A 26,968-nucleotide genomic window follows, 5' to 3' on the forward strand; every position below is an offset into this window, starting at 1 on the left:
TGTATCATGTGCTGTCACCGGTTGGCAAACCGACCGCTGCCTGGCCGTCCGAGAGCCCATTCCACCAGAGCGATCGCAGCTACCACGGCGTTCCTATCTGGTGTGCCCCTGCTGGACATATGCAGGGCTGCTACGTGGAGGTCGACGCACACCTTCACGAAATTCTACTGCGTCGACCGGGATTCCAGGGAGGAGTCCAGGGTCGGCCAAGCAGTGCTGCGCAACCTGTTCGCCTGAGGTGAGCCTGGTGAGGAGGTAAGATGCTTAATGTTGAGTTTATGTGATGCTTAATGTTGAGCGTTTGCCACCTCCCGTGGTTGTGCATGTGTGTACTGCTATGTATTCTTTATTCATGAGCATGTGAATCCATGCCAGACCCCATGCTGGAGAAGGAACCAGTTACTTACCTGTAACTGTTGTTCTCCAGCATGGGTCTGGCATGGATTCACATGCGAACCCTCCCGCCTACCCCTCTGCGGCTCTTCACTTGGTCATACTGCCACTTCACGTGCTTCCAAATCTGAAGATGGCTGCCAGAGGCGGTGCTTAGGTAGAGGGCAGTCATTGGCTGTGGTCAGTATGACGCAGAGACCAGTGATTGGTTATTACTACGAAAGACAGATCAGAAACGAAACTGATACTGGTTTTTTCTTTACCGAGGATTCCCAGCCTGACGACGGGGAATATTCATGAGCATGTGAATCCATGCCAGACCCATGCTGGAGAACAACAGTTACAAGTAAGTAACTTGTTCCACACGACTATGCCGACGTCCCTGTTCGGTCCCCAGAAAGACCACATGCAATATTCTGCGGTTACCACTGGATGTCGGACCATATGCACAGCATGTGAATCTAAGTAGATACAATCATCAAATGCATCACGGTAAGTAATGCAGGTCGTATTTTTTCCATAAAATGTGCACCAGGAAGGTAAATGCTTTTGAAATGCTTGAGCTGTGAAAGATTATGCTTTTGGCCACTATGGTTTCACCCACCTTCTTTGTAGCTGTAAGTGGTATTCTGGTTCAACTGGGAATTAATGTTAAAAGGCGTTAGGCGGTCCAACTTTGTGGGGAAATGTTTTAGGCCTTGGGAATTATAAATGATTTCCTTGGGTGGAGATAGTTTCCCCTCTTAATCCCACAACCCTGCCATGTTAGATGCGTCTTCAGAGCAATGCACTTAGTTTTGCAGGCTACAAGGTATTTGCTTGGTTATTCGGTTGTATGGTGTCCTGGTTTTTTATTACCCAACCTATTTTTATTATGGGTGCTTGCCCGTGGCGAGACCTTAGCTTGGAGTCCTTGTATAGGCATTACGGTTTTAAATGGATTTGGTGTATTTTTAAACTTTAGCATTATAGCTATCGTTCAAATATGTACTCTAGTATGGCTTTATTAAAGTACATATTTTTCACTAGATTAGTGTGGTGGATTGTCTAGATTTGTGTGGAATAGTTGCTGTCAGCCTACTAGCCCTAGAAGGGACTGCGGCAAAAAATGAACTGCTTTTTTTACCCCGATTACAGAAGAAGTCCCAGAGTCTGAAAGTGAAACTGACAGTTCAGATGACGAACCTCTTATAAAGAAGGTGAAGAAGCCACCAACAGATGATGAATTGAAAGAAACTGTAAAAAAATTGTTGGCCAGCGCAAATTTAGAAGAAGTCACAATGAAACAGATTTGCAAGAAGGTGAGCTTAATTTTGCAAACAAGTTGTACTCCACTGCATCTGATGTGAAGTACTTGCGAGCTTTAATTCTTTGAAGTCTTTTGATGTCATCCAGTTTTTTCCATATAAAACACTTTGGGTTTTCAGTGTACTTCAACTTTGTTTAGGCCTTCATAATTAGCAATTCTTGATCTTGCGTTAACTGGTTTCCCAGACTCTACAATATTTTGATAGGGTGTAATTATGTTTCACAGTACCAGTGGTTGCACTATTAAGTGAAGCTAAAGGAAGTATTTGTTCTCCCACAGACCACCCTACTCCAACTCAAAATGCCAACATCACCATTGACACACATCTCCGTTTTATAGTGCCCCACAGAAATTTTTTTTTATTGGACATGTAAAAGTGCATCATTACAACTAGAACATGCAAAACCCATGAAAATAGTCTCAACCTCAAATCTAATAGTCCTTATGCAATCTAATGTGCGATTCTTTAATGCAACACCTACAGCCAATAGCTAATATGAGACAGGCAAACACTCACAACCAATTGCTAAAATGGGAGTCACTTTGCAGTTTAAAATTATCTATTCTGATGCTTGTGAATCTGTCTAGAAACATGCATGCTGTGCATATTGTCCGACATCCAGTGGAAATAGCAGAGTATTGCTTATTTCCTTCGAAGATCGAAAGGGGACGTCAACATGGGTGTGACTAACACTTTCCCTAACGTGGCGTGTAGTGTACCCAAAATCTCGCTCGCGTCGAGATTCTCAGATTGTTTTTTCAGCCAACCTAGTTGGTAACCTATGCGGCGCTCGCACAAGTTTTATATTGGCAATTTGGTCCCTACGGTCGTCTCGTCTTCTGACTAATCTTCTCGACTGCCTCATGGGTTCCTGCCGCCAACAACTGCTTGGCCAGGCCCTTACAGTAGGGAGAGTGGGGCCCTGGGTTTATTCATCTCCAAGAATGTATTTCCTTTACCTCTCTTTCTCTTCTTGGTCTGGCTGCCTCTACCCTCTGCTAAGGAGAGGATTCCCTTTAAATGTTGCCTGTCGTGTAACCGCAAGTTTCCTTGGAAGGACACCCATCGCTGATGCAATCAGTGTCTTCCTCGAGACCGCAGCGAGCGCTCTTGCAAGGCCTGGAAGCTCTTACGACCGAAAACGTTTAAGGGTATGCAGGCTAAATAGTGGGCGGACTATGCTATGCAGGCTGAAAGCTTTTTTCCCCCCGTTGGAGCTGTCGCTTCGGACGAGGAATCGGTCAGCAGCCATGGCTCCGAATTGGAAGCTATCGATCTTTCGGCAGACCGTGCAGGCTCCCAAATGCCCATTCCGGACAGGCCACTGGCTCTGTTATGGGGTAAGGGCACCCATGCACCATGGATTGAAAAACACACAACCCCCAAGACCTCTTTGAAGGAATCGTCGAAGCACAGAACAACAAAGTTTCAACGGCACCTTGCTGTTCAGCACACTCCACGCAACCGCTTTTGCAGCATGTGACTGGGCATCCCTCTGGAACGGGCATTCACCTCCAAAAAAACCATACTGTCATCGACACACCATCCAATGGGGAAACCAAGCACCTAAGGCCTTGGTGGAGTCACCAACAGCGACTGCACCGTCAGGCGCGACAACCTCCAATACAACTGCCGAAAATTAGCGAATGCCTTAAGGCTATCCTTTTGGCAGCCACAGAGCACAAAGGCACCCCCTCTAGTCTAGAGCAGTATTTTGAATCCCCCCCAGCCTCCAGGCCTTATTGGGGAAAACCTTCCCCCTCCTGGGCAACCTTTTCTACCTCCAGATCTTTCTGCCTCTTCCCTATGGACTATAGAGAGGTTTGAGCTATAAATGGACTAGATGGCCCAGTTTATTGACTTTTCGGACAGGTACTTTACACCAAAAAGACAGTGAAGAGGACTCCTGCCCCATTTCTTTCAAACTGCCGAAATTGCCCATCTCTGCACAGGGACACAAGCAAGATAGCTTGATGTCCCAAAGGGCCCAACACAAGAGGATACTTAAGATATTAATCCTTTTGCACAAGACAAGGCGGATCAGGGCCCTTGGATAACACCAACGCATGCCCCTGACCAGATGTCATCTGCCTAGATCCCCCTTCTCCTTCTGAGGGATTTGTCACCGGTTGACAACCAGATGTTTAATGCTATTCTAATAAGAGCAGCCGATCATTTCCAAATTGCAACACATGAGGCAGCTCAAGACTCGCACTTCGTGGAGGATATCTGTAGAGAGGGGAAAAACCGACCGGTGGGGGGTGTCTGTACTTCTGCTCTCTATATGGAAGAGGAGAAGCACAGAAGACCCCAGCCAAGATTCTCTATTACGGTAGCAATGGTCGAGCAAATCAAGGCCTAGCTTCTCAGAAGGTGATGCAGGCTGGTTCTTAAGTACAGTGTCCCCAAGCCCCCACAAAGGAATGTCCACACACTGTATTGGTTAGAACAGTCTTTATATAATCAATATTCAAGGTTATGTACACTTATCATGATAACTCACTTTGCACTCAGGAAGTTTAACAATAGCAAATATATACAATTCTAAAGTGGTACCACCCTTTGTATTAGATCTCGTTAAAAGTGCATGAACAATACTGTAACAATGTCACACAGATCAATAGAGTGAAACCAGCAATGGAGAGAGGAGAGAAAATAAGATGGTTGGTTGAGCAATAGGCAGAATGCTGGCCCCTACCACTAGACACAGTTCTGTGTGGAGATCCCCCCCCACCTGGGCAACCTGTAGAATAAAATATAGCACAAGCCCAGTCCATATAAATAATAAAATAATAATTAGGCTTTTATATAGCGCTACAAACCCTCAGGTATCTGAGCGCTGCTTATTATTACCCACGGTGTGTGGTGCTCATTTATCGACCTCGGAAGGATGAAAGGCTGAGTTTGGCCCCGCCGGGATTCGAACCTGCGTTAACAGGCTCTGCACGGGTGTCAAAGCGGGCGCTCTACTCGCTGTGCCACTTGACCGGCTTACTGCAAGTCTTATTCCCTCCTATAATGTTTTTACCCCCCAATGGACCTGGTGGAGTCGAGTTCCTCGAAGAGGCGTCGACAGATCCTTCTTGAGCGACCCCCTTTCAAGCGGGAGTCACGGATCGTCGAGAGACGTCGAGAAACTCGGCGTTCGGCGACGGGGAATCGACGGCCCTTCTTGAATGCCTTCCCTTTCAAGCGGGAGGCACGGGGCGTCGAACGTCCGTCGACAAGCAGGGTAGAACGGCGTCGATGAGGCGGCAGCTTTGTCCGAGCGGTGCTCGTCGGCGTCTGAGCATCGGCGTCCTGCAAGGCAGAGGCGTGCGGGGCACCTCGGTGACAATAGTTCTGGACCGCAAAGATTGTGGAGACGGAGGCCCAGTAAGGGCGTCGAGTCGTTCGAGTCTTTGTGATCTTCGGGTGGCGGGAAACCCACCGGCAGGTTTCTCCTCGGCGCGTTGGTCGTCCTCGACTTTCTCCGGCCGGATAAAGCGATCGACGGTGCGAACGAGGGAGTCCTTCGATTCGAATGTTCTTAGGCAAAGGAGCGGACGGCTACGGTCGTCGGCGGCACGGCGTCAAGTGGTTCCCACGGCTGGGCAACACAACTTCGACGGGCCTCCAGCGGTTACACAAACCTGCGAACCCTGGTCGACGGCAATGGACTTCGACGGCGGCGATGTCGGACTTCGACGGCGGCGATGTCCGGGTGCTTCACTTCGATCTCCTCGGCGGTCCCATCTCGGGTTGACAGCCTTTCGAGGGGCTGTCTTCCAGGGTGCTTCGGCGACGATGGAGCGGTGCTCGATGGTCCCTCGGAGCACGGGAAGAGGGCGCCTTACCAGGTCCTCTCTCGGGTCAGCCTTAGACGATTTCGACAGCCTTCGGATCGGTCGAAGCAAATGCCACAGCAAGTCTTCTTCTTCCAGCTGGACGTCGAGGATCAGCAGTTCCAGTTACTCTTAGAGTGGAGACTCAGCTCCAGGATGCTTCTGAACGTTCCTGAACCTCTGGCTGCTTCTGAACCCAGTACCAGTGGTGATAGGTCCCCAGATATACTATCCTGCCTCTCATCCACACTGCTGGCACACACTCAGCAGCCAATCATACAGAAGGGCATTCATGCAGTCAGTCAGCCAATCAGGCACACAGTGCATTCAGGCCACACTCCTCCCTTTCAGACACTCACAACAAGGAATGTGGATTGGGACAAGTACCCAGCCATTCAACACTACACACTGCATTCAGGCCAGTTTCGGGCAGGGCTGTCTCAGTCTTTGTCTCACATGCCAGAAACCAGACAACCACAACAAGGAGTGTATATTGGTCACACACTCCATTCACCCAGGTCCCACCCACAGGAGGTACCCACAACATACAGTCACTGGGAAGGCTCCAGTCAGTCTAGCTGGGCCTTCACAACAACACCATATATGGAACTTCCACCCAACAGCCAGTCAGGGAGAAGGGACAGAGTCAGGGCTTCCCAGGACTTTGGGAAAACAAGATAACAGGCAATAGAAAGCAAGAGGCCACAGGGGCCATCTTGTTTCCTATCAGGAATCAACTGATCCCAATGGCAGGGCCTGGGTATCCCAAAATGGAGGACACCCAGAGCACCTGTAAAATTCAGCATGTAGCTGCCACCAGCCCATACCCTGCTCTGGTGCCACCCACAGGTGCCCAAAACATACACTAGGGGCACAGGGTTGTACCCCTACCCATGGGTGCCATAAGGGTATCCCATGGATCTGTTCACCAAACCAAAAGAGAGCTGCACTGCCAGGAGTCCCACATGGACACCTGGGCAGAAAACATGACAGAACACACGATAAAAGGCAGTAAAGGACAAGGATTCAGAGGCCCTGTCCCTCTGATGCATTTCCAGCATCACAATATCCTCAGAGAAGGCTCCGACTAGTCAAGTCACCCCCCCCTACTGAACTCTATAAAGAGGCACCTGGCCCCTTCCTTGCTGTCCCGGTCTCTCACACGGGCGGTCAACCCCCAGGTTGAAAAACTATTCCACCATCCGACCCGCTCTAAATAAGGGGTCATGCTAAACAAGATTCCTACCACTTCGAAGAGGGCGGGGGGGGGTTGGGTTCCACTGTCTTTGGTGGAAGCCCATCTGGACAAAGACGAAAAATCTTTATGCCCTGGGTAAACGGGTCACTGCCTCTGCGTCCTACTCCACAAGGATCACCAATAATGCCACACCAGGTTGAGGGAGCTGTTAAGCAGAGTTTGTATGCAGTACCCTTTGGGACCACTACAGAACTATGACTACGGGTGTAAGCAAAACCAACCTTTTGGTATAAGTCTGTACTACAGTTTTTGGTAGCTGAGCAGCCAGGCTTATCTCAAGACGGAATGTGAGCTGTAATGTTACACAGAGGTCTACAATCACAGGTGTTAAAATAAACTTGCACTCAATGTTTCTTTGTTAAATACATATTAATTTAACTTTCAGTTATAAAACATAAGGAAGCAATATAATCGCACACAAATATACTTCAGTACGTTTCTGAGGCATTCAGATTTCTTTAAAGGAGGAGCAAAAAGGCATAGGTTATCAGAACATAGAAAGAATACAATTATTTCTTAGGCAGTGCAGATATTTTGAGTTCACCAGAAGAGTTAATGCAATAGGCTAGGCCAAAGTCAATGGGCTAAAGTCTTGGATCGGACAAAGCAGTTTTGGTATATAACCGTAAAAGTTTCTGCAAAACTTCTTAGGAATAGTTTGTAGTAAGAAGAATCATATGTTGGGTCACAAGCTGATTAGGCCTGCGAGTTGGAAAAATTTCAAGCACTTTCACTGCGAAAGGTAAGTACTCTGTCTTATTTCACAGTACTTTACAAATGAAGAAAAAGATGCAGCTGAAGACTTCTGTTCCTGGCAGTTCCTGCCAATCTTGCTGTTCATTGGCATCAGTTGTGGGGACAAGAGGGCGGACGTCAGGACTCCTGCACTGGGACTGGTCAAAAAGCGGGCGCTGGCAAATCTTCAATTCTGGTAGCTGTAGTAAAGCACACAAGCTGGCGTCTCCCTCTGTGGTTATTTGGTTTCTTGCAGCACTCTTAGGAAAATACAACCAGCTCCGAGAATGGTATCCAGGTGGCTTAATGTCGAGTTGATTGGTCCCACCAACTCGTTTTAGCAGGACTTCTCTGTCAAGATGAATTTTGCGATTTGGACCTGCAGCAGGCCTTCGCCAGCCAAACCAACGGTCCCGGAGTTGCAGCACCATCCTCTTCAAGCTCGTCTTCGGTCCTTTCGTTCCAGTGGTCGACTCTGCCTTCCAAGCCAAGAGACTCGCCTTTTATTCAGTTCTCCCTTTCATTCCAGCCTAGCTGTCACTCACCCAGCAGGGTGGCTGTCCTGGCTGGCCAGCCAGCCAATCGTTCCAGAGTGCATTTGGGTCTCCTAGGAGACTATGCACAGGGAGTTTCGGGCTTCTCCCTCACTTCCTGCCCATCCCAGACACTCGGGCGCCAGAGGCTGTCTTCACTCCTGAAGCCCGCCAAAGGCGAATGAACAAAGGAATCAAACCTGGTTTGGTGTGCAGAGCAAAACTCTAGAAGGACCTTCAACAAAAACGGCGAAAAAAAGAGCGGGACATGTTTTTACAGAGGGGCTCAGACCCCATCTTGAAAAACATGGCTTCCGCGATTTAACGCTACCGGTGTTTCCGGTCGGGAAAAATCATCGTAGTTCGTTGTAAAAGCCCTGCCACCAGCCATTTCGCGAGAAAAGGGTCACATTTGACTGCAACATGAGTATCTACACACGGGATATGAAGTAACCCCTCCAGCACTCTACTAGTCTTTAAATTCCTAGACCCAGCACACCCTATTTTACAATAAAGTCAATTTCACTTTACTTACTCTGGGAAACAGTAGTCTATCCCAGAGAAGGTATTTAAACCTTGGGGAAAGCCTAACAAGGTTTGTGTGCCACTGCACTGAGGGTGCTGTGTGACACATGAAAAGATGCCTATGGATGGAGTTGTCTAAAACTCCATAACAAAAGAAATAAACACAGAAAACAAACAGAATTAAAAACTTCAAAGTCCCACAGTTTAGCAAAAGAGCTGGAGGGCTCAAAGGTGGGAGGAATTGGCACATTTTGAGAATTCTCTATAACGGGAGCTTTTCAGAAGGTTGCCTCCAGAGGACTTCAAGGAATTTGAAGCACAAGACCAGGCCCAAGATAGGGGCACTGTTTTCATTCACACCCCGCAAGGGCAACTCCTTCCCCAGGAAGTGCATGACCGGGAGGGACCTATTGGGTCATAGTACCTTTTGCAGGCACCGTGGCTGCTTCAGCTTCTGGCCCCCAGGCCGAGGGGTTGCGAGATCCTACCAGTGACTACGCTGATGCAGGCACGTGGCACACAGCCCGCCAAAATGGGCACCGGGCGAGCCAAAATGGCGGCTTGCCCAACACATCCCCTTTGGTGACCAGGTAAATCTTCCTGACCTGGGTCAACCCCAGAACCTTTTGCTTTACTAGTGGGATATTTTTCCTTAATACCTCTGTGGGAACCTTTTTTTTTCCACACAATCTTTTCCTATTTTTATGGGTCATTTTTTTGACTCTTCATATTGTCTTTTTAAAGTTATGCTCTTTAACAACTTTTTAGCAATAGTTGCCTATTGTTGCTGTTGCCCTTGGGCCTCCCCTTTTAAGCTTTCTATGGCTAACCTTGAGAGAACTACAGTGCCCATTGGTAGAAGGGATCGTTGGATACTTTTGTACATTTTGTTAGGTGAAACCAGCACACTCTGCCTTATGTGGAGTGCTGGGGAGATGCAATATAGCCCCTTTCACACTAAAACTGTAACAGAATTGTTACAGTACAAGCCTACCTTCAATGGCTCGTGGCAGTGATAACTTCATTTGGTGCACCTTTACCACGGGCTGTGTGCACAGCTGCAGTTAAGGCACCCAAGGGTGCTCATTTTACCAAAATGGCCCCCCGGCTTCTTTTTACGCCATTTTAGTGTTGCTTGTTATTTCGTGTTCCTTCCCCCGACATCCAGGCTGGGAAATGACTGATTTTTATCTTCGGTGGGAGTCCTCTGTGCTCCCCGCCCTAGTGCCTGTGAAGGCAGGAAGCGAGGGAGGAGTCAAACTCCACAGCTTTGTCTTCCTCGTCTGTATGGGGACAAATCCCAGTGCGACACAAACAAGTCCAAAATGTCCCCTCAGAATGCTTGACCTTTGTAACAAGCATTCAACTGTCATTTTCTCTCTTCTGTGCTCCTTGAAAAGTGCCAAATTTGCATTCGGCTGCAAGGAAAATCTTGCCTAAAGCCTTCTCCATTGATCCCTGGTGCAAAGTTCCTTCTGAGGTCTTTTCAGTCACCACGACAAGGAATTCACTGACCAGGTAACTACCTGGTCAGTGAATTCCTTGTCGTGGTGACTGAAAAGACCTCAGAAGGAACTTTGCACCAGGGATCAATGGAGAAGGCTTTAGGCAAGATTTTCCTTGCAGCCGAATGCAAATTTGGCAGCAGATCCTGAAGTCCTGCTGCAAAATCTTCAATGCTGAGGTACTGTGTTGACTTGGGTATGTACTTACCGTAAGTCTCATAGGATTTCTGTGCAGCTGTGGGGTGTTAACTGTCATGGGGAGACCTCTCATCCAGTGCACCCAGTCCCACATCTAGAATCCTGCTTGGGTGTCTTCTGCAAAGCCCCTTGATACTCCTAACTCAAAGTGAAATACTCACCTGTTTGCCCAGTCTTCCGAAGGAACTCTGACCTTTGCTTCTTAAGAACCTATCCTGACATTGCCTGTTTGACACTAGAACAAAGTGACCACCTGTTAGGGAGAATTCTCAGAAATGTGCTAATTCCTCTCTACCTTACACCCCCAGCACTTTTGCTGGACTATAGGACTTTTTAGTTTTCATCCTGGGGAGAGTGCAACCTTTTTTCCACTCCCTCTCGTATTTTACTGGGATTTAAACACTTTCTTTTTGGTTTTGGAATCTGACACTCCATAAGCATCATCTTTGCATTGACGCACAGCACCTTCAGTGCAGTGGCACAGGGAAATCTTAGATTTACCAAATGTTTAAATACCTTCTCTTGGATAAACTGTTTCTAAGAGCAGTAAAGTGAAATTGACTTTACTTAGATTTGTAACTTTCTAGATCCAGCACACACTTACCATAGGGTGCTGGAGGGGTACTTATTACCTTTGTCTAGTTTCTCATGTAATTTACCATTTCTACAATTAATGGCTGGTATCAGTGGTTTACTTTTTGCTTCCATTGTGTTTTTTACCACAGGCTGCGTTCGTAGCTGCAGTAAAGCGCCCATGGGTGCCCATTTTGTCAAAATGGCCCTGGTCGTCTTTTCGCTTATTTTTTTTTTTTTTGCTGCAAAGGTCCTGAAGAGTTACTCTGCACGCCAAACCAGGTTTGGTCCCTGTTAGGGAGAACTCTCAGAAATATGCCAATTCCCTCTACCTTGGAGACCCCCAGCAACTTTGCTGGATTTTGAGGACTTGAATCTTTAACCTGGAGAGAGTGGGACCCTCTTTCCACGCACTCTCGTATATTAATGATTTTTAACTGCTTCTTCTGGTTATGGAGTGGATATGTAACTTTCTAGACCCAGCACACACCATCTTATAATAGGGTGCTGGAGGGGTTACTTAGTATCTCCTTGTCTAGCTTCTCATGTAACCATTTTGTTACGCTTTCCTCGATGAATGAATGGCTGGTGGCAGTAGTTTACTTTTTACTACCATTATGGGATTTTACCACGGGCGGCGTTCGCAGCCATGGTAAAGCATCCATGGGTGCCATTTTTGTCAAAATGGCCCCAGTCTACATTTTTCGCCTTTTCTGCAACATGCTCTTCCCAACTTCAGACCCCCACGCCGTCTACCTACATCACCTTGGCACAGACCACGGTTGGCAAGCTTCTCCAGCATGGGGTCTGGCATGGATTCACATGCTCATGAATATTCCCAGTCAGGCTGGGAATCCTCGGTAAAGAAAAAATCAGTTTCTGAACTGTCTTTCTACTAGTAACCAATCACTGGTTTCTGGGTCATAATGCCCCTAGCCAATGACTGCCTTCCACCTAAGCCCCTCCTCTGGCAGCCATCTTCAGATTTTTACTGCACATTAAAGTGTTGGGAGTCCTCGTGCTGTAGCTCTCGAGCTTTTACTGTTTTTGCGTTTTTTCAAAGTTTTTCAAGCTCCACCGACTACTTTCGATCAATAGGACCAAGTTTTTGGAATTTTCTACGCCCCTCAAGGGCATCTTCGTGTTTTCCACTTCTCAGAGGATTCCAGAAGATCTGAGGCCTACCCTGCATGAACATGGCCCAGGACAAAGTAAGCATGAAGCCTGTTGAGTCCTAGCTGTTCAGGAGCTGCCCTGAATGCAGACTTCAGCTCGTCTTGGAGGATGAGCACTCTCGGTGCCTCTACTGCCTTCACAACGACAAATCGCACGTGGAGAACGACTGTGGGTTTTGTAAGAACATGGCCAAACGGACAATGAAGTATCGTCGTTTTAGTCTCACCAACTGGCTGGAGGGGAAGAACCCAGCAGCGGGCGAGAAGAAGAAATCTGAGCAGTCTTCTAAGACCTTTTCAGGGTGCTCCGGCGACAGGGGCCCAACAAAAGGCAAAGCACTGCATGTCTGTGGGCACCGGGAGCGCTGATCGGTCGGGCTCCTCTGCTGCCAGTCAGAGCGCATTATCACCATCAACCACGAGCCAACGCTCTGGCTCGGTGAAGAGAACCCGGGTAAGCCCCGGTTGATCCAGACGGAGACAGCAGAGCCCCCCCAAGGTGAAGGCCTCGGACATGCCCAAGGTCGTGATGGCCCTGATTCACCCGGCTAAGGCCTCGATTGAGGAAGTCGTGGCGGCCCTGGCAAAACCTACAGAGGCTTCACAGGTGGGGGCGACTTCAGGGGTTTCCCTGCCACCCCGGAGGGAATAATCTTTTCTGCCTATTGAGAAGACCCCTGTGAAATCCCAGCAGGAGAAAGAGGGGAGGCGCGGTAGCCATAACGGACACAGATACCACCTCTGAGGATGTTGGTGAGCGTCCAAAGGATCCTGGATAAGAAGTTTGAAGGATCCCAACAAGGCCGACGAGGAGAGCAACGGGGTGGCCGACCATAGGGCTATGGAAGACCCCACGCCCCAACCGCCAGTCCATTGCAGCCGGTGCCCATACCACAGGACCATTCAGGAGCTATCTTGATGGCTATACAGACCCTGTTCGCAGAGATGAGGACAAGGACGCCCTTACCCCTACCGACGACCCAGCAGGGCCTGGTCTGCCTGGGAGCCTGCCTAACAAGCGGAGACAAGACCATCCTCGTCCCCCTTCCAGCCTTCACCCCATCCCCTCCTCCGAGGGATGAGATGGGAACAGACCAACTACGGGGCCGGATGCGATGGTGGTGACAAATGGACCTCCCCTCACAACCTCCACGCCCCTGAGGAAATTGGCTTCCTTTCACGCCAGGGCATTTGAGCTCTTCCAGCTCTGCCCCGAAGAACAGAAGGAAGGTTTCCTCCATCGGCGGGGGGCCAAGAGGAAGACTGTCCTCTCAGTCCCGTTACTGGACGACATCTGGGACGAGGGGCTGGCGCTCCTGAAGAACCCGTCCGCGGCTCCTGTTAAGATAAGAGACCGGTACGAGAAGTCCCGGACTCTGCCCCTAATGTTCCTCTGGGCACAGCTGTCCCCGGATTCAGTGGTCTCCGCTGCGGCCAAGAAGAAAGCGGTGGGAAAGATGGCTTCAACTTCCCCACCGGACGATGAGGGGAAGAAGCTGGGCGCCATGGGACGACGAGTCATCTAGTCGGCGGCAACGACGATTAAAGTGGCCAGCGCCCTCTATCGTGGCACGCTACAACAGGGAGCTGTTGTTCAAGATGGCTCCCTTGCTGGATTTCTGGACGATAAGAGGGCTGAGGCCCTGGAAATCCCATAGGAAGACTAAGTGGCATCGGACCACGCCGTTACAGTGGCCACGGACATCGCCGACACCGGCTTTCGCCAGATGCGCAACAGCGTTTGCCTTCGCTGGCGCAGTTGGCTCAAGGCCACCGACTTCCACCAGGACGTGCAGACCAGGGTTCTTGACATGCCCTTCGACGGAACAACCTGTTCGGCAAGGCAGTGGACAAGTCACTACAGGCCATCGAGGCGGACACAGACAGCTCGGGACTTGGTTGTTCAACGACAGCCGTCTTTTCGCAACTCCGGAGGCAAGCAAGGGGCCTCCAAAGGATTCGGCGGCGGTTCCTCGTCATACCGCCAAGTGGCCCGCTCCTCCTCGCAGGCGGCCTACAGAGGACGCGGCAAGATAGGGGGAATCCCGTCTGCGAGGCCGCGACGGAACAAGATTGAACCGGCCGTGGCGTCAGGCTCCCACCTGATCACGATGGTTATAGTGGTAGCAGTAGCGGAGCAGCCAGACTTATTTCAAGAGTAAGTGAGCAGTACAAATAGTTACACAAAGGACAGACATTACTATGATTCAGGGAAACACTGACTCAAGGTTTCTAAGTAAAAGAATTTATATTTACTCTACAGTTGTATAACATTTCACTATTATAAGCAAGTTTAAAAATCGCATACATAAATACACCACACCACTTCCCTTAAATTCCAGACAAGTTAAGCTCACAAAATGAAGTCTGAGCAAAATGGCACTCCAGCAATTTAAAAGGAAGAAATTAGGCAACACTATCAGGTAAGTAATCAGGGCAATTGAACAAGAGACTACAAGGTTAAAATCCAATAGAAAAGGCTTGGGGCCAAAGTCAATGGTTCAAAAGCCTTTTGCTCAAGATAATACTGTTCAGTGTAGTTCGCGGCACAGATTCCACACGAGGTTGGTTGGTAGAAAAGTTAGTTCGAAGAGAAGAGAAGGACAAGCCCTCGGATTTGAAAAAGATTTCATACTTTCACCGCAGTTGAACGATTTGCACAGTACCTTGAAACGGAGAGGGAGTTGTAGCTGAGGCGGACATTCCTGTTGGTTCCTGCAGGCTCACAGTTCCTGAAGCGACTGTCGGACTGATACGAATAGGAAGACTGGATGGTCCTGAACCAACCAGGGAAGAAACCAGCAGCAGAGCAAAACGAATAAAAGGTGCGCTCCTTAAAACCCAAGCAGGGTCCGACCTTCCTGGGTATCTGGCCCACTGTAGCTCTGTATAGCGAATTCGACCAGAGGTGGAGGGGTCCTGGCTTGTAGTTTGGTCGGTCTTACAAAAGATGCACGTATGCGCGGCAAGAAATATTACCAGGGCAAAAACACACTTAGCACCGGAGATACCCAGAGAGAGTTGGGGGCAAAAATCCTAGGCAATAATTTTGTGAAGGCAGACCGAACCAGAGAACACTCATAGAGGGAAATTCAAGAGTCAATAGGCCGGAGCCAGTATCAAGTGGAACCGGGTTCCTGTTGTCGATCAGTCGGACAGTTAACAATTCAACGTAGCCAGGAGTACTTGGATATTGTCAACAGAGGAAGCAAAAGTTATAAGGAGGGAAGATGAGGGCAAGCCTTGGAGGAGGAGAAAAGGGATTCACCCCAGCTCCTCGAAGCAGAAGGCAGTACCTTATTCAAGGAGGAAGCTGGTGCCAAGGCAGTTGTTCCTGGTAGTTTCCTGCAGACCCATGGTTCCTGGAGCTTCGGCAAGGAGGGCGTCTGGAGGGGTCTGCACCACACAGGGATGAAGCCGGCAGCAGTGACGGTGAATAAAAGGTGCGCTCCTTTAAAACAGGAGAGGCTCTTCAGATGGCTATCCGGACCAGTACAGCAGTGTGCAGCGATTTCGACCACAAAGAGGATCCTCTGGCTGTGGAAGATGAGCTGGTTGACCTGGCTCAAGGGAAGAAGACTCCGGACTGGATCTTCTCTGGTCATCGAAGGGTAGATAGCTCAGGACTGCAGCAGGGATTCACCGGGACGGGATAGTTGCAGCAGCCGTCTTCTCTGCTGCTTTTCGGTTCCTTGTAGTTCCAGTGGCGACTGACTTCCAGCCCAAGAGTCCTGCCTTTTACACAGCCTGGCTGTCAATCACGCAACAGGGGGGGTTGTCCAGCCCGGACAACCACCTCAGCCAATCATGGCAAAGTGCGACTTGGGTTTCCTAGGATACCCTGTGCAGGGGGTAACTGCACCCCTCACTTTCAGCCCAACTAGACACCCAGTCGCCTAGAGGAGGACTTCTTGGCAGAAGCCTACCAAAGGACCGTGAACAAAGAAGGCAAACCTAGTTTGCCGTGCAAAGTAAAACACAAGAAGGACTTTAACAAAAAGAAATGGCGAATAAACCCGACCGGAGCCAAAAGAAAGTATTTGGTCAAGCGGGTTTATGTTCGAGGCTAATATAATAGCCTAAAACAATACCACGTTTATATAGTATAAATGCGGTAGAAAAGTTAGGGTAGATGTCACTGCCACCAGCCAAGTCTAAATGTTAAGAGCAAAACTATGCTCTAGGAGGTACAGATAAAAAAGGGCTAAGAAGTAACCCTTTCCAATACTCCACGTAAGATGGGGGTGTACTGGATCTGTGGTTAAAGGACTATGTAAAGTTAATGGCAACTTTACCCTTTTCTTGGGTTCAGTAGTCAGCCCCAGAAATGGAGTCTGTGGGAAGTCTAAAAGACAACCCTGTGTCGCTGCACTGAAGGTGCTGTGTAACACACAAAAGGGGGCTACTGAAGTGGTGTACACCAGAGCCCACAAAAACAGATGAAATGCACATGGCAAAACATGGGTAAGGGGGGGGGAGCTCACACTCTTACCAAGTGAAAGAAATCACTCCAGAAATCAAGCAAAGCTTCTGAGGGACTCACTAGGTAAGGGAAATTAGCCATTGAATGAGAATTCTCCCTAACACACTGGACCTGCCAAAACCGGACACTGTTCCGAGGTTCACTGTTTGGTGCTAAAGTTCAGGCCAGTTGTTCTGTGGCTCTGGATACCTTGGTTCGCCCTGAGGTCTCCATTTCTGGAGCTTTCCACACTTGGTCACGGCTCAAGGCCCCTCTTGAGGGAGCTATACATCACTGGTTAAAATCAGAGGTTCTCTTGGGGCTAAATCCAGTACCGATAGTTGAGGGATACTCTTTGAGGGTCCTGTCGGTACAGTACATTCCTCAACCGTCCCACGCTCAGGGTTGTGGTGGTACCGATCCTGTCGAGGGGGCAAAGAAGGCAGTCAAGCACCAAAGGCCTTCCTGTACCGGCTCTCCCGAGGTGCTGCCACTGGAGGCTAATTCTGCAACAGTTCCTAAGATGTCCAGTAAACATCCTAGATCTGCCAGCACTCGCTCGGCCGAGGGTCCTTGTTTCAAGTCCCCTGATTCCCTGGGTAGACAGTTGCCTCACTTTCTCCTGTGACTCAGTTCTCTTCGGATGTTGACAAAATGGCAGCCCAACCGCCTTGGTCCATGGCGGCATTTTGAATACCTCTTACACCAACATTTACGACATCTTGTGCTGGAGAATTTCTTTTGGGGCTAGGCAGCCTTTTGCATGCTATGTGAACAACAAAAACCATGCTCGGGCACAGTTTCCTCATACAGGCTCACTCCCTCCTGGTTCTGCGCCACTGATCTATGTGGATCCAACCGGTGATGGGCCCTCCTGGCAACCATCCTCATTGCGTTCATGGGAGTATGCCCCCTTACGAGAGGCACCTAGACCATCCTCGTGAGGACACGTTTTTGTGATGTTTCAGATGCTCATACACTCTGATCCCATGAGGGCGTATTTTAAGTCTTCAGGGAAATGTGCCCTGAACCTCTGTTAGGAACAGCTGGGACAGAAGGCGCTATCTCCTCCACCTCTTCATGCTGGACCTCATCACTTCCGCCTCTGCTTTCTCCCATAGAGAAGACACCATCGGCGTAGGATAACACTTAGTTCCACTGCGCGTAGAACCTCAGCATTTAGTCTTCTGTCCCTGCCTCGCTGGATGAGCCTCAAGCGGATCACGACCGCGATGAACAGCCCGCTCTGTTGGAGCATTACATGACCGGGTCCTGGATATGATGGCCCTGCTTCATGTTCTAGTACCCGAGGGCCCCACTCCTCAGGAAGGGGTGCTTTCTGGAGCCTTTACTTCACCTCAGTGCACCGGCCTGTACCTGCAGAAGGATGTTGGCTGAGGCCTGTAAGGTCTGGGATAAACCTCATACCAGCTGCATCTCCACAAGAGGATTGACGCTTGATGCAAGCTTCATGCCTCGGAAGAGAGCCTTGTCAGGTTGTTAACTCCCTTTGTCAACGGTGGTGGCAGCAGCCACCCTCCGGTCCAAGCCGGCATCTGCATCCTCCACTGCAACGGCCCAAATCCTCCAAGAAAAACTTTTTGACGCCATTGGCAAGTAAGTCTTTTCCAATTCGGCCCTCCAACTTCGTCAGACTAACGGAGCTCATTATGGCAGCAGGCAATCAGGCTGTGGAAGGAACTAGCCAATTTCCAGGAATGTATTCCTGCGGATAGGTTAGACGATTTTAAAGCCAGTCTGTCCGATGCCAAAGTGTTGGCACAGGATTACTGGAAGCTGTGGCACACGAGCCGCTCAAGGCCTTATGGTCTGGGCGAAATCTCCCACCAAGTGTGGCTCCATGCGACAAACTTCTCAAAAGATTGCTGTGTGCCGAACTGAAGCTCTGGTTGCCGGACCTCACGAAAGCAACGGTAATTTGGTTGGCTTTTCTCTCAGCCATCAGCCTCCTCTCCAGGGACATGTTGTTTCCCTGCTGACAAATCTTCCAAATGATATTGTCCGTTGCACGAGACTCTGTGGGAGGACGAATCTCGTCTTATCTGGAGGCATGGCAGACCATTCCCGAAGATCGGTGGGTTTTGTCAATCGCTTGGGCAGGCTTTCTGCTTGCCCCACCCTACCTTTCAACCCTCCCTTCCAGCAGATCGTGTCGCTCTCCCTCAGAGGTGAGGTTCAGAAACTGCTGGACCTCAGAGCGGTGGAAACTGTTCCTCTCAGGGAGCAAGGGGAGGGCTTCTACTCCTGTCTGTTCAGTGCCCAACCAGGCTGGCCTGTGCACTATCCTTGTTTGCGAGTTCAGTCGTTCTCTTCCCCAAGAGAAATTCAAGATGACGCCTTGCCAAACAAAGTCCTCTGCGGAAGGGCGACTGGCTCAGTGTAGTTGACCTTGAGGACGCATACATGTACATCCTGATAAGGAGTCTGCATGAGAAATATCTGCGGTTTGCCCTGTGAGTAACACTTCCAGTTCTGTATGCTCCAGTTTGGTCTCAGCTCGGTGTGGCGCAACAGACTCCTGAGGGCTCCTGCAGCGGGTCTACGGAAACTGGATCTTTCGAGTTCCCTGTTTGGGGGCGAAGGATGGGCCCAGTTCTTCTCTGGCTCTGGATACCAGGGTTTGCCCTGAGGCTTCCGCATCTGGAGCTAACTGCACTGAGTCTCGGCTTGAGGCCCTTCTTGAGGTGGCTATACATACCGGGGTTAAACTTGAGGATCCCCTTCTTGGGGTGAAATCGGACACCAACAGAATTAAGGGTCCCTCATTGAGGGTCTTGGCTGTAATGTATATCGCTCAGCCTTCTGTTAGGGAGAATTCTCATTCTATGCCTAATTTCCCTTAACCATAGAGTCCCCCAACAGCTCTGCTGGATTTGAAGGGTTTGTTTTTTTTTCTCCTGCTAAGAGTGTGACTTTTTCCCCAATCTTAGGCATATTTGCTATGTCTGTTCTAGGCTATTTTTTGTTTGTCTATGGGGTTTATCTCACCCCCATAGGAACCATCTTATCCACATGTGTTACACAGCACCCTCTGTGCAGTGACACAGGAGTGTCGTAGCGACCCTCAAACATAGACTCCATACCCTGGGACTGAATGCTGTCTCCCACGGCATGTAAAGTCCCCATTGACTTATGGGGGTACTGGCAAGGGTTAATAGTTTTTCCCTTATGTTCATTTTCGAGAGGGTACCGTACAGTCACTCTCAAAAAATGTCTGGCTGGTGGCAGTGGTTACTACCAAAAATATTCGACCGCAAATATTTCTCTATGGGATTTTCCCATTGTTGAAGGCTACCACCTTTACTGACAGCCTCTAACATACCGCTGGTTTATTTTTATATTAACTTTACTCCGGTAGGTTTTATTTGCCAGAACTTTGATATAAATTCTTTCTTGTCTTTCTTGTCTTTCTCTAAACTCCTAACCCAGGTCGTGGATCCTTTGTTCGTCCTTTTGGCGGGCTTCTGCGAAGAAGCCTTCCTTTCGGCGCCACAGTCTGGGGTGGATCCATTGTGGAGGAGGGGGTTAGGACCCCTGGACAGGGTTGCCTCAGCAACCCATGTCGCACTCTGCCCTGATAGGCTGGAGGGTCTCCCGCCAGGATGACCACTCCACTGTGTGAGTGACAGCTAGGCTGTATGAATGGGGATCTTTTTGCATAAAAGCAGGGTCCTGAGGACTGGAAGAGCAAGACGTCGCCACTGGAACTCAGAAGCCAAAGATGCCAGCAATGACTGAACCACCGGTGAAGCCCTGCTGCAGCGTCTGACCACTTTTCTCCACACGACGAGAGAACATCTTCATCTGTAAGACTTCTTACCCTTGCGCTGGTTGGGCCAACCAGTTTGCCAATCGCCTTCCTGGACCTGCCCTGGTCGAATAGCCAGGCACCTGTCCACCCGGACCGCGATTTAAAGGAGCATACCTTTTATTTGTTGGGCAGCACTGCGGCTGGTTTCATCCCTGGGCAGTGCAGTAACTCGAACCTTCCTCCACGAAGAATCTCTCTTCCTCTACTGGATCTCCCGAACTGCAGGAACTGCCAAGAACCGCCGCCAGCGCAGGAGCGTCTTCTACATTCTCCAGCATTGGATCTTTCATGGATTCACATGCTTAGAATATTCCCCGTCAGACTGGGACCCCTCGGTACACATATATAGCCTTTTCCTACAGGAAAACTTCCGACACTTTTGTGTCCTATCCTCGTCCTTTTAGGACCCGCCTACGCATGCTCCGCAGGCCGTCCCAGTATAAGAGGCCCGCCCCCACGGTTCCCCTTCAGATTTCAACCGTCTCCAAAGTACTGGATCTCCTCGTGTTGTCTTACTATTTTGTACTAGGTTGCCTTATTGGATTTCGAGTACGATATGTCCTCTATCAGGAAAAGCGCTGTTCCGTCCATGCGCGACGTGCGGCTTGAAAAAGGTTTACGAGGGGGACGGACATATGGATTGTATATATTGCCTCCACCCTCACCATTCGGCGGATGCCTGCGACATATGCAAGGGTTTTTCTCAAAAAACCCTCAAAGACCGGAACCGATGCCTGGTGGCATGGCTGAATGAGGGTGCGGGGGCATACCCCCCCTCGGAGGTAGGCTCCACACAGTCGGCGAAAACATCACGCCACGCGGCCTCGTCGGAACCACCGGCGAAGAAATCTAGACCGTCGGAAAAAGAGTCGTCTGGAACTCACTCCACTACAGACTCCTCGTCAAAGAAATCATCCTCATCAAAAAAGCATGAGAAGGAAAGGAAATCCTCCTCTGGCGATCATCGCAGATCGACCACGAGTCAAGAGTCGAGTAAAAGCGGGCACTGTGGAGAAGGCGGGACCGCCAAAACCACCTGCGAAGCCTGCGTCGGCGATCCAGTCACCGGCCGCCTCCCCGCCACTAGCGCAAGGGGCATCCTCCGTCCGTCGACAATGGCGTCGACGAGAGCCTCGTCGACGGGGGTCCTACAGGAGGCCTGGAGGCCTGAAGTCTTCAACCCTACCCCCCCCCCCCCCCCCGAGGCTTTGCTACAAGAGCAAGCTATGTTGCTGTCCTCGGAGGAGGAGAGCGAGAGAGTGGCTGGCCCAGCAGACCTAGGGCTACGAGCGGCTGCCAAGTCGTCGACGAGGGCATCCGTTACACTGGTATCTGCCCCTCTCCTCAATCGGTTTTGTCGTTGGATATTCTGTCCTCGCTTCAGTCCTTGCTACGGTCGTTGGACCAGCGACTTCCCCAGGCCAGCCTGCCACAGTCACCCGTCGACGAGCCGGGCCCGTCCCGTCAACCGCCGCACCCACGCACGCCAATCTCAACACTGGCACAGGAGGAAGGTGAGCTGCCAGATTCGGAGTCGGACAGGGGAGCCATGTCAGAGGTCTCTTTATCCCCCTCCAGGGATCCTACCTGGGAGTCAGAGGCGGAGTTAGAAAACCCCAGAAGCCCAGCTCACCCGTCCCCTTCGGACGACATTGCGTCATTCCATTCGATGATGGAGAAGGCATGCAAAGAATTTGGTCTGTCCCAGGAAGAACAGAAAAAGGACTGTTTTTTTTGTTCGACCACATGGGCAAGAGAAGGTCGGTGTTCTCGATACCGATACTTGACCATGTATGGAAAGAGGGGTTGCAGACAATGAGACACCCATTCTCAGAACCAGCAGTGAAAGGACGCCTAGAAAAAAAGTTTAAGGCTCCAGAGTCTACACCCAAGTGTCTATCCTCTCAACCAACACCAGACTCGGTGGTGTCGGCGGCGGCAGCGACAAAGGCACAGCACAAGTGCACGACTCCACCCGAGAATGAAGCGAGATGCCTTTGGCAAGAAAGTGCTCTCCGTGGGAGCGACCACAGTAAAGGCAGCAAACTCTCTGGCAATTGTAGCCAGATACGATAGGGAGATGTGGCACAGGTTGGCTCCGCTGCTTGACCATCTTCCGGAACAGAGGAAGGCGGCGATGCTACTGGTCCGAGAGGGCGAGGAAGCCTCAAATCACGCAATAAACATCGCGGTGGATCTTGCTGAGTCTGGCTTCAAGCAAGTCAATAATGGGGTCGTATTACGTCGACAGTCATGGCTGAAGTGTACCTACTTCAGACCAGAAGTACAATACAAGGTCTTAGATATGCCCTTTGAGGGAGACCTTCTTTTCGGTGAGAAGGTGGACGAGGCCCTAAAAGGGATGAAAGAAGATTCGGACACGGCACGTTCTTTGGGTGCCCTCCAGAGTGGCAGAAGCTACAAGTCTTTTCGCCCCTTTAGAGGGGCGTCAGGTAATTCAAGATTCTCTTCTGGAGACAGATCCTTTGCCAGATCGGCTTACCCCTCCCAGGGATACCGACGTGCCTCACAATCGGCTAACCGTCGACGAAACTTCCAGTCTTCCAGAAAACGACCATCATACCCATCGTCGGCGAGAGACAAGCAAACTAAAGATCAGCAGTGACGTTCCACAACCCGTTCTGGGGGCAAGAGTTTCAGCGTATGTCGATGAATGGGAAAGGATAACGACAGACCAATGGGTGTTAGACACTATAAGACACGGACACTCTCTTCAATTCAAACAGCCCTCTGCAAATTCCACCTGCGTTCACCGCTCAGTCCCATATGAAGGCACTGCAACAAGAGGTTACACTCATGTTAGCGAAGGGAGTGATAGAATTAGTTCCAACATCACAGAGAGGCCAAGGAGTCTACTCAAGATACTTCGTCGTAAAAAAGCCGAACGGCAAATGGCGTCCCATTCTGGACTTACGCAAGCTCAACAAGTCTTTAAAGAGCCTGAAATTCAAGATGCTCACTCGGCAGGAAGTGATCCGCGCAGTTCAAAAGGGAGATTTCCTGGCGTCCCTGGATTTACAGGACGCGTATTTCCATATTCCAATGTGTCGGAAACACAGGAAATTCCTACGTTTTGTAATAGGGCGAACCCACTACCAATTCACGGTTCTTTCGAGCTCAAAACCTCCCCCAGAAATTTCACAAAATGCCTGGCTCCAGTGGCGGCCTGGCTAAGGAAGCAAAGCCAACATATATACCCATACCTCGACGACTGGCTGGTAAGGGGATCCTCCCCAGCGTTGACCAACACAAGTCTGCAAGCCACCATGCAGCTTCTACAACGGCTAGGATTCGCCATAAACTTCGAGAAATCCTCTCTGCGGCCATCGAACGCTGGTATTCTTGGGGGCACAGTTCGAGACTCAGCTAGGGCTGGTGAAACCTTCTCTCAACAGGACCTCTACTCATTCAACAGGCGGCCCGGCTACAGCGAAACACCAGGATCTCAGTGAGAAAGTATGTTTCAGTCCTAGGGGCCATGGCATCCTGCATCCATCTGGTGAGAAACTGTCGACTTTTCATGAGGCCAGTCCAAGAATTCCTCGCAGACCGATGGACACAGGCTCAGGGATCGTGGTCGGACAGGATAACCGTCGACGACAAGCTACTTCGGACACTTCAGTGGTGGCAGAGCTCCCACAATCTGAACAAAGATGTACCCCTACAGGAGCCGGAGTTCCAGAGCACCATAGTTACGGATGCGTCCCTAACCGGATGGGGAGCGCGCATGGGTGCTCTCCAAACGCAAGGTCGCTGGTCGCCAACGGAGTCACTCCTACACATAAACGTACTGGAACTCAGCGGTACGATGGGCCTTGAAGGCGTTCCTACCACACATAGAGGTCGCGGGTGCGGATACTGACCGACAATACAACAGCCATGTTTTATCTGAGGAAACAAGGAGGGACACGATCAAGGACTCTCTCCATAGAAGCCCAGGAAACATGGCATTGGGCATCGAAGCACGATATCTCCCTCGTGGCTCATCACCTTCCAGGAGTGAGGAACTGCCAGGCCGACTCCCTCAGCAGAAACATGGCCCAGATACACGAGTGGGAAATGGACACGGGTCACTTGAAGAAAGTGTTCGAGAAATGGGGCCACCCCCCTCTGGACGCCTTCGCGACCAAAGAAAACAAGAAATGCGAGAAATTTGCAAGCAGGTGGCCCCAAGAGGGTTCGGTGGGGGAGGCGTTCTCCTTCCCATGGACTGACATGTTCCTCTATGCTTTTCCCCCCGTTTCCCCTCATACGGAAAACAATACAGTGGATACGCAGATATAATTGCCGGGTGATTCACCTTTCGGTGGGAAAGGTTATAAGAGTAAACTTATTACTGCTGCGCATACGTGTTGAGTAGTAGGGTGAGGGTGCATTACATTGCATTCTCACCACCGTCTCAAGTGTTACTGCTATACAATCTATTCTAAGCATGTGAATCCATGAAAGATCCAATGCTGGAGAAGGGAATAGTTTCTTACCTGTAACTCCATTTCTCCAGCATTGGTATCTTTCATGGATTCACATGCGCCCGCCAAGCCTCCCCGGGACTGCAATGTATGTGATGGATAAGTTTAACCCTTCCTACTTTGGAGGGGCCGAAATCTGAAGGGGAACCGCGGGGGCGGGCCTCTTATACTGGGACGGCCTGCGGAGCATGCGTAGGCGTGTCCTAAAAGTACGAGGATAGGACACAAAAGTGTCGGAAGTTTTCCTATAGGAAAAGGCTATATATGTGTACCGAGGGGTCCCAGTCTGACGACGGGGAATATTCTAAGCATGTGAATCCATGAAAGATACCAATGCTGGAGAAATGGAGTTACAGGTAAGAAACTATTCCCTTTCAAGGTACATTGTTCCGCCAGGCGGCCCTTTCCGCGTAGTAGTGCTAAAGGTGTTTTAAATCCTTTACCTACCTGTTGGGTTGGCTGCCCCTATCCTCCAACATTGTCTTTCACCTTCTGCATCCACCTTTTCGAATCGTTAACCAAAGATTTGACTGCAGCTACAAGAACATTTTGCTCCTGGGCCCTTTGCGCTGTACCACTGACTCTGGCACAGGCCTATTGACTCTGGCTAAATTTGTTAGAACTGCCTTCTCTAGATTGCTTCTCAACTAGAACTGTGTTGGTGCACCTACTTCTTATAACCACCTTTTTCTTCCCATTTTTAAAACTTGTGAAGTGCCATTTTGCTCAGTTTTCATTTAAGTACTTTACATGCTAAAGTACTGCCTTGCCTAAACTTGTTCACAAACTTATGGTAAGTGTTGCTAGGGGGTGTAAGAAGATATTCCTGTATAACATGTGTTTTCCCTCCCTTGTGAGAAAATGCTAGAGTGCCATTGTGTTGGGTTTTCACCGTGCCGTTTTGCTCAGTTTTCACTCTTGCTCAAGCTTGTCTACAATTTAACTAGGGAGCTGTGTTTAACTTGCTTTAATAACTGTGATTAATGTGTTGAACTAGAAGTGTGTAGAATACATATATTTCTGATGTTTGTTAATCTGCTTAGATTCACATGCTGTGCATAGGTCCGACATCCAGTGGTCACTGCGGAGTATTGCATTTTGTTTTTCGTAGTCTAAAAGGGGACGTCGACAAGGCGTGTCTGTAACACTATCCCTATAGTGACGTGCGTTGTACCCATAATCCCTCACGCGTCGAGGTCCCTCAGATTGTTTTTTTCCACCCAGCTTCTGGTCGCCTTACGCGGAGCTCCTAGAGACATTGCAAATACTTACTACGGACCTCGGTCCTTAATTATACTTATTATATTGTTAAAGATCCCTCCCCTCGACGTTAGCTGTGAAGCTGTTTCTCCGCCGAGCAAGTTTTCGACGGAGGGGAAGAGACGGAGGAAATCCTTCGGCGCTGCCGAACACGTGGCCTGGCCTCGCCGGCCAACATACAGTAGGGAGAGTGGGGGTTCGAACTTTTATCTTCTCTTTGAGAATGTCTTTCTTTCTCCCCTATCTTTCCCTTGGGGTTGTTATCACCAGTTTTTATTGCCTCAGCTATGGAGAGGACACCTTTTAAGTTTTGCCCACGCTGTAGGGGCAAATACACTTGGAAGGACAAACACAAGCTCTGTAATCATTGCTTGCCCCTCAATCATAAGGAGGACAGCTGCGCGGCCTGTAAGCTCTTGAAACCAAGAACTCTTAAAGAACGCAAAGTTAAGAGGTGGGTGGACTACGCTATGTCGAAGTCAGTTTCCTCACCCGCCGCTGTTACAGAAAGTGACGAGGAGGGTGATAACTCGACGTCCGTTACGGAAGTCATTAACCCCCAGAAGGGAGCGCTCGCGCTCCTCGACGTCCGTCCCCGACGGGCTCGGCTCACGCCCTGCTTATGGGGATGAACACCCCGGCGACAAGGACGCACACAGACCCCATAGGCCTAAGCACACAACCCACGGCTCTTCGTCGAAGACGAAGGATCCATCGGCGCCGAAGGGGACGCAGGGCACTCCGGCGTCTACCTCAGACCGTAAGGGTCTCAAGCCCCACCCGCAAACGCAGCCGCGACCAGCGATTGGGCTTTCATCAAACACGGGAGCTACCCCAAAATCATCCGACTTAACGCTCCATAGAGCGGCCGTCGAGGAACAACGCGTAACGCAGG

General features: G+C 50.0%; 1 protein-coding gene across 2 annotated transcripts in view; it reads left to right on the forward strand.

Moving 5' to 3' along the window:
• Positions 1 to 26,968, forward strand: part of DEK (DEK proto-oncogene) — a 557,420-nt gene that overhangs the window by 390,115 nt on the left and 140,337 nt on the right. For both annotated transcript variants that reach the window (XM_069613584.1, XM_069613585.1), the window contains exon 9: positions 1,531 to 1,694. In XM_069613584.1, the coding sequence (XP_069469685.1) occupies positions 1,531 to 1,694 (164 nt within the window). The remainder of the gene's footprint in view (positions 1 to 1,530; positions 1,695 to 26,968) is intronic.

Source organism: Ambystoma mexicanum, chromosome 5p (assembly GCF_040938575.1).
Source record: "Ambystoma mexicanum isolate Mex_15411 chromosome 5p, UKY_AmexF1_1, whole genome shotgun sequence".
Classification (NCBI taxonomy): domain Eukaryota; kingdom Metazoa; phylum Chordata; class Amphibia; order Caudata; family Ambystomatidae; genus Ambystoma; species Ambystoma mexicanum.